The sequence below is a fragment of the Piliocolobus tephrosceles genome, unplaced genomic scaffold, assembly GCF_002776525.5.
Source record: "Piliocolobus tephrosceles isolate RC106 unplaced genomic scaffold, ASM277652v3 unscaffolded_22040, whole genome shotgun sequence".
Taxonomy (NCBI): Eukaryota; Metazoa; Chordata; class Mammalia; order Primates; family Cercopithecidae; genus Piliocolobus; species Piliocolobus tephrosceles.
Window position 1 is genome coordinate 1,442 of NW_022304356.1, and position 7,083 is coordinate 8,524.

General features: G+C 58.4%; 1 protein-coding gene across 2 annotated transcripts; it reads left to right on the forward strand.

Annotated features, from left to right (window-relative positions):
• Window positions 1-989: 989 nt before the first annotated feature.
• LOC111521238 (alpha-2-antiplasmin) lies at window positions 990-6,310 on the forward strand. Of its 2 annotated transcripts, XM_026450580.1 has the most exons (8): window positions 990-1,056; window positions 2,784-2,850; window positions 2,966-3,004; window positions 3,122-3,184; window positions 3,495-3,696; window positions 4,779-4,922; window positions 5,069-5,272; window positions 6,040-6,310. In XM_026450580.1, exons 2-8 carry the CDS (start codon window positions 2,788-2,790, stop codon window positions 6,213-6,215), a joined length of 891 nt encoding a protein of 296 aa, XP_026306365.1. In that variant the 5' UTR covers window positions 990-1,056; window positions 2,784-2,787; the 3' UTR covers window positions 6,216-6,310. The 2 variants fall into 2 exon arrangements, with proteins under 2 accessions (XP_026306365.1, XP_026306366.1); XM_026450581.2 differs by lacking the exon at window positions 3,495-3,696 and having other exon boundaries at window positions 1,015-1,056; window positions 3,122-3,194.
• The last annotated feature ends 773 nt before the right edge of the window (window positions 6,311-7,083 follow it).

Here is a 7,083-nt window from a genome sequence, read left to right on the forward strand (position 1 = left end):
TTTTTTTTTTTTTTCCAATAGTGATGGAGTGTCACTATGTTGCCCAAGCCGGTCTCCAACTGCTGGGCTCAAGCAGTCCTCCCGCCTCAGCCTCCCAAAGTATTGGGATTACAGGTGGGATAAGAGGCTTATCTTGCTGGTGGTGTCAGGGTGGGGAAAGTTGAGACCCAGCAGTTTCCAGGACAGTGAGGATGGGAAGCGGCCTGATGCAGGGCAGTGAAGAGCAGGTGTGAAGATGGGAAGCGGCTTGATCTTTGCACGGGCTGCCAGGCTTCTGGTTCACACAGCCCCGGGCCAGTTTCCAGAACCCTCGCTCTTGGGTAGCGGAAAGAGACATTGCTCTGGAGTGGCAGGACAGGACAGTGGGAGAGGCCGAGTCCCTCTCATCTCTCCTCCCTTACCCCCTGCCTTCCGGGCCCAGTCTGAAGGCAGCCACCCCGGATCCTGGGCTTGTGAGGTTGGGGGTGGCCGTCCTATCCGGGGCTCTCTGCACAGGCTCTTGTGGCTTCCCCTTTCCTCCCCTTGGGAGCGGGAGGCAGCTCTCAGGGAGAGGAAAGGACAATGGCAGTGAGAACCTGGATGTGACTCAGCCCAGCTCTGTGTCCTTGGGCAGGTCACATGGCCTCTCTGAGCCTGGCTGAAGCAGGGATGATCCACACCTTGTGGGGTCTCTGGAAGGCTTAACACAGTGCTAGGTTCCTGTGCCTTCTGGATCCGCCCTCTTGGCCAGCCAGATCCAGTCTCTTCACCTCTCTCCTCGTGAACTTCCTCTTTCCAGGCTCAGGGGGGACCCAAATATAAGGGGCTCTGTGTGGCTGCCTCAGGATTAGACACCCTGGTGCGAAAGGGGCTTCTGGCTTCAAGGTCAATGTTTAACCGGATGTACAAGTCAATATTTACCAGAAGAGAAGGCAACCTGAACAGGGGTTGGCTGAGAGTAAAGGTCCTGGTGGGAGGGGAGGGGTGGGCTGGGCTGGCTGGAGCCCGGGCAGAGTGTGGGGAGCACCCAAGTGGGACCAGAGGAACGTCGTGTGTAGCAGCAAGGAGCCCGCAGAGGTACGAGGGGAGGGGCGGCTCGGCCTGCTCCTTGGGCGGGAGAGGAGGAGGGAGCTGCCTCCCTGGCTGAGGGGTCTGGGCTGGATTTATTCAGGAGGCCTGTCACTCCCCAGCCTCCTCTGGGACTTGAAAAATTGGAGCCTGTTCTTGGCAGGAAGATTCTAATGCCCAGGTAGGAGTCGGGGCCCTGGCCAAGGGCTCTTGTGTGGGATGGGGGTGGGGCCAGGGGTGACCGAAGGATCCTCCAGAAGAAGGATTGGCCCCGAGATGGGGGGGGCTGGAGGTAGACTGTGAGACCTCCTCTGACTTATCCTCCTGAGACCGACACCTGCCCTTCCCAGAGCCAGCCTGAGGCAGAGTGCAGGTCGAGGCCTGTGATTCTCCTAAATGCAGAGGTGACTCTGGCCAGAGTCATTCACTGGGCTCCCTTGCTGGGTCAAAAGGCAGCTCTCTGGCCACCTCGCCACCCCTCCTGAGACCTCAGGGCCTCACAGGTATGTCCAGCCTTGTGGACAAGACCTGACCAGCCTGAGAAAGACGGGCTAAACGGACGCAGCAGGCTGGGTAGGAGCTCTGGGCTGGGAGCCCTGTGGTGGAGGCTTCAGGGCAGGCTTCCCAGAAGAGGTGGCCTTGAGCCGAGCTGACCTGGGGGAGTGCCAAGCATCGTACTCAGGGTTTACAAAGACGGTCTTACTTATTTATTTTTTTGACACAGAGTCTTGCTCTGTTGCCCAGGCTGGAGTGCAGTGGCGTGATCTCGGCTCACTACAACCTCCACCTCCCGGGTTCGAGCAATTTTCTGCCTCAGCCTCCCGAGTAACTGGGATTACAGGCGCCTGCCGCCACACCTGGCTACTTTTTGTGTTTTTAGTAGAGATGAGGTTTCATCATGTTGGCCAGGCTGATCCACCTGCCCTCGGCCTCCCAAAGTGCTGGGATTACAGGCGTGAGCCGCTGTGCCTGGCCACAAAGATGGTCACGCCTATAATCCCAGCACTTTGGGAGGAGGCTGAAGTGGGCGGATCGCCTGAGGTCGGGAGTTTGAGACCAGCCTGACTCGGAGAAACCTCGTTTTTACTAAAAAATACAAAATTAGCCGGGCGTGGTGGCACACGCCTGTAATCCCACCTACTCGGGAGGCTGAAGCAGGAGAATCCCTTGAACCCGGGAGCCGGAGGTTGAGGTGAGCCCAGATTGTGGCATTGCACTCCAGCCTGGGCAACAAGAGCGAAACTCCATCTCAAAAAACAAACAAAAAAAACCCAAAAGACGGTCTTATTTTGGTCCTCACCATGCATGTGAGAGGAATAAGGGACTTGTGCCACCTTTTTACAAGGTAAGGCCAAGCCCGGCAGAGTTACGGGAAGTGCCAGGATCCTTTGGCAAGAGGCAGCCTGGGTGCAGATGCAGACGTGACTCACAGCTCAGGGCCTTGAAGAATGAGAACATTTTGTTTTGGTATTTCCCTCCTATTCACCAAAACGCCCTCAGTGCATGCAATACGAAACACCAGAAGCTAAACAGGGGGAAGAAGCCGGGGGGATGTCCCAGCCCCAGGAGCGGCAGCCGCTGCTCCTGTGTTTGGGATCTGCTCTGATTCTGGAGCCTGCTTCTTCCCCTTGGCAATCGTGACCCAGGACTTGGCGGTGTCTGTGATGGCGTGGGTAGGGTTCCCTGGCGGGCGTGGGAACGGGAGACGGGAACAGAGCTTTCTGTCCCTGCCGCAGGAACATGGCGCCGCTCTGGGGGCTCCTGGTGCTCAGCTGGTCCTGCCTGCAAGGTCCCTGCTCCGCGGTGAGGCTGGGCTGGAGTCGAGGTGGGGTGGGGTGGAGGGGGAAGAAGAGGGACGTTGGCGTGGAGGGAGGGCTTGGCTCCGAGGGGCCTCCTATCCTCACCCCTTTCTCCGCAGTTCTCCCCTGTGAGCGCCATGGAGCCCTTGGGCTGGCAGGTACTGGGGAGTGAGGAGCCTGTGACTGGGTGGAAGGCCCCGGGGGTCTCACCGGTGGCTTGGGCAGGGTGGGGGGCCTGTGGGAAGGGTCACTCTCCATCTGCTTCCTTTCTGCAGCTAACTAGTGGGCCAAACCAGGAGAAGGTGTCCCCACTTACTCTCCTCAAGTTGGGCAACCAGGTACAACCAGGTGGGCTGGGGAAGAGTGGGCGGGGCCAGCGGGAGGAGGGGCCATCGGCAGGGGTTGGGAGCAGGGGCGCGTGGTGAGGCTGAGGCTCTGGAGTCCAGAGGGCAGAAGGGAGAGAGGGCGGGAAGGACCGAAGGTGGGCGCCAGGCCCCAGAATGCCAGTGCCCTCTGCCTGACGCTCCCTCTCCCCTGGGGCTGGGACAAGGCCCTGCTGTCCTCAGGCACGGGGGCTGTGACAAGACCTTCAACACAGAACCTGGAGCTGACCGCTTGACCTCCCTGACCCCTGATCTGTCCCTGCAGGAGCCTGGTGGCCAGACTGCCCTGAAGAATCCCCCAGAAGTCTGCAGCAGAGACCCCACCCCAGAGCAGACCCGCAGGCTGGCCCGGGCCATGATGGCCTTCACTGCCGACCTGTTCTCCCTGGTGGCTCAAACGTCCACCTGCCCCAACCTCATCCTGTCACCCCTGAGTGTGGCCCTGGCGCTGTCTCACCTGGCACTAGGTACCCTGGCACCACTTGTCCAGACCAAGAGAGCTGGGAGGCCAGTAGGAACTCAGTACTCAGTGGTTCTCTGTAGTGGTTCCTCCACCAGGGTCATGTGGCTGTTTGGTAAAAATGCAGATTCCTAGGCCGGGTGTGGTGGCTCATGCCTGTAATCCCAGCACTTTAGGAGGCTGAGGCGAGCAGATCATTAGGTCAGGCCTGGCCAACATGGTGAAACACCGTCTCTACTAAAAATACAAAAAAAGTTAACCAGACACGGTGGCAGGTGCCTGTAATCCCAGCTATTCGGGAGGCTGAGGCAGAGAATTGCTTGAACCTGCAAGGCGGAGCTTACAGTAAGCCGAGATCGCGCTACTGCACTCCAGCCTGGGCAACAGAGCGAGATTCCATCTCAACAATAACAACAACAAATGCAGATTCCTGGGCCCCCACCCGTCCATCTGTGTGAATCAGATCTCAGGGACTGGGCCGGGAAATCTGCTTATTTACAAGCCTTCCTCGTGATTGATTCTTGCTCTGTTACCCAGGTTGGAGTGCAGTGGTACGATCTTGGCTCACTACAACCTCCGCCTCCTGGGTTCAAGCCATTCTCCTGCCTCAGCCTCCCAAATAGCTGGGATCGCAGGCACCAGCCACCGCGCCCAGCTAATTTTTGTATTTTTAATAGAGATGGGGTTTCACCATGTTGGCCAGGATGGTCTCGAACTCTCGACCTCCGGTGATCCACCCACTTTTGCCTCCCAAAGCGCTGGGATTACAGGCGTGAGCCGCTGCGCTTGGCCCTTCCTGGCGATTCCTATGCACACGTTTGATAAGTTTGATAGCTGCACTCTTTCCCGCTGTGCTGGAGGGTCTCTCTGGGAAACGGAAGCCCCGAGAGGGAAGGTAACGTGTGAGGTGAGGTCACCCAGCCCGTCAGCCACAGGGGTGAGAGTCACGCAGAGCAGATCCGTGGCTGTGGAAGGATGGCGTGTGGTCCCGTGGATGTGCTCGCCACGGGCATCCAGGAGGGACTGGAGTGGGCAGTGGGGGTGAGAAAGGACCCACGGCTGGGCCTTAGCCTGTGCGGTGCCCTCCAGGTGCTCAGAACCACACGCTGCAGAGGCTGCAACAGGTGCTGCACGCGGGCTCAGGGCCCTGCCTACCCCATCTGCTGAGCCGCCTCTGCCAGAACCTGGGCCCCGGCGCGTTCCGACTGGCTGCCAGGATGTACCTGCAGAAAGGTAGGCACTGATGGCAGGGAGCTCCCTCAGTCCCGCCTGGGGTGGAGGAGGGTGAGAGAGAGGGGCTGGGCCTCTGGTAGCCAGTGGGAGCGTGGCTGGCTGTGGAGCCTTGAGCCCTGGGAACAGCTTGTGCTCCCTCCATGCAGGATTTCCCATCAAAGAAGATTTCCTGGAACAGTCCGAACGGCTATTTGGTGCAAAGCCCGTGAGCCTGACGGGAAAGCAGGAAGATGACCTGGCAAACATCAACCAATGGGTGAATGAGGCCACGGAGGGGAAGATTCAGGAATTCCTCTCTGAGCTGCCAGAAGACACCGTGTTGCTCCTCCTCAACGCCATCCACTTCCAGGGTGCGCTCCTCCTCCTCTCAGATCCCCCACCCTGTAGGCTGAGCTGGGACGTGCAGGCCTTTTTGTGTTTTTGAGACAAGTCTCACTCTGTCGCCCAGGCTGGAGCACAGTGGCATGATCTCGGCTCCCTGCAACCTCCGCCTCCCGGGTTCAAGCGATTCTCCTGGCTCAGCCTCCTGAGTAACTGGGATGACAGGCGCCCGTCACCACGCCCAGCTAATTTTTGGAATTTAGTAGAGACAGGGTTTCACTGTGTTGGCCAGGCTGGCCTTGAACTCCTGACCTCAGGTGATCTGCCCACCTCGGCTTCCCAAAGTGCTGGGATTACAGGCGTGAGCCACCGCGCCCGGCCATGCAGGCTTTGTTCTCCTTTCTTCCTCAGTCTGGGCCATGAGGCAGGGGGCTGTCTGGGTATGGGGGGGACTGGTGCCCAGGAGCCGGATGAGTTGTTCTAGAGAGAATACCCTGGGAACAAATGGTCTCAAAAGATCCAGGAGGAGGTTCCTAGGAGAATTGCAGGGATTGGGGAAAACACAAGCCCAGATTTCAAAAATGCTACGGGAAAGAGACATTACATCAATTGGATGCCAACGGGCATTCCCTGGGGTCTTGGCCTCCTCTGCTGTCTCATCCTTGAATGGATTGTGGGTGGGAAAGGCAACGGGCTGGGGGTGCAGAGACCAAGCCGGTCCCCATCGATGGGACCCCTGCCCTCTGCCCCAAGCCGGTCCCCATCGACGGGACCCCTGCCCTCTGCTTGGTTTCAGGTTTCTGGAGGAGCAAGTTTGACCCGAGCCTCACCCAGAGAGACTCCTTCCACCTGGACGAGCAGTTCACGGTGCCCGTGGACATGATGCAAGCCCGCACGTACCCTCTGCGCTGGTTCTTGCTGGAGCAGCGTGAGATCCAGGTCACTCTTGGTTGTCCAGCAGGCTGGGCCTGAGGCTGGGAGGTGGGGAAGGCAGTGGACAGGCTGTGGAGCAGGCACAGGGATGGGTGGGGGGTGTCTCGCCTTTCTTGCCGCCATGTCCCCTAGGCAGGCAGTTGCAAAAGGTCCCACGATCCCCGCTCCTACCTGGCAGGAGAACAGAGGCTTCAGGCTCTTTGAGGTTCAGTAATGCAGTGAAAATATAGTGGGCATTTGCTGTGTGCCAGATACTGTTCTAAGTACCAGGCTTTTCTTGGAGCATGAGGGAGGCCAGGTCTCTGCTCTTAGGAGGGAGGATACACAGTGCAGCAGTGAATGGACGTTGGCCAGGCGCAGCGGCTCACACTTGTAATCCCAGCACTTTGGGAGGCCGAGACGGGCGGATCAGGAGGTCAGGAGATCGAGACCATCCTGGCTAACACGGTGAAACCCTGTCTCTACTAAAAAAAAAAACTACAAAAAACTAGCCGGACGTGATGGCGGGCACCTGTAGTCCCAGCTACTCAGGAGGCTGAGGCAGAGAATGGCATAAACCCAGGAGGCGGAACTTGCAGTGAGCTGAGATCCGGCCACTGCACTCCAGCCTGGGCGACAGAGCGAGACTCCATCTCAAAAAAAAAAAAAAAAACAAACAGTGAATGGACATCAACACAGGAATTCCAGACCGTGAGAAATGCTGTGGAGGGAAAGCTGAAAAAGAAAGTGATTTTGGCCGGGCCTGGTGGCTCACGCCTGTAATCCCAGCGCTTCGGGAGGCCCAGGCGGGTGGATCATAAGGTCAGGGGTTCAAGACCAGCCTGGCCAAGATGCGAAACCCTGTTTCTACTAAAAATACAAAAATTAGCCGGGCATGGTGGCAGGCGCCTGTAATCCCAGCTACTCC

Coding starts and splice junctions, on each gene's coding strand:
- LOC111521238 (XM_026450580.1), top strand. CDS start 2,788: ATGGCGCCGCTCTGGGGGCTCCTGGTGCTCAGCTGGTCCTGCCTGCAA. Junction 3,697..4,778: donor GCTGTCTCACCTGGCACTAG/GTACCCTGGCAC, acceptor GGTGCCCTCCAG/GTGCTCAGAACCACACGCTG. Junction 5,273..6,039: donor CAACGCCATCCACTTCCAGG/GTGCGCTCCTCC, acceptor GCTTGGTTTCAG/GTTTCTGGAGGAGCAAGTTT.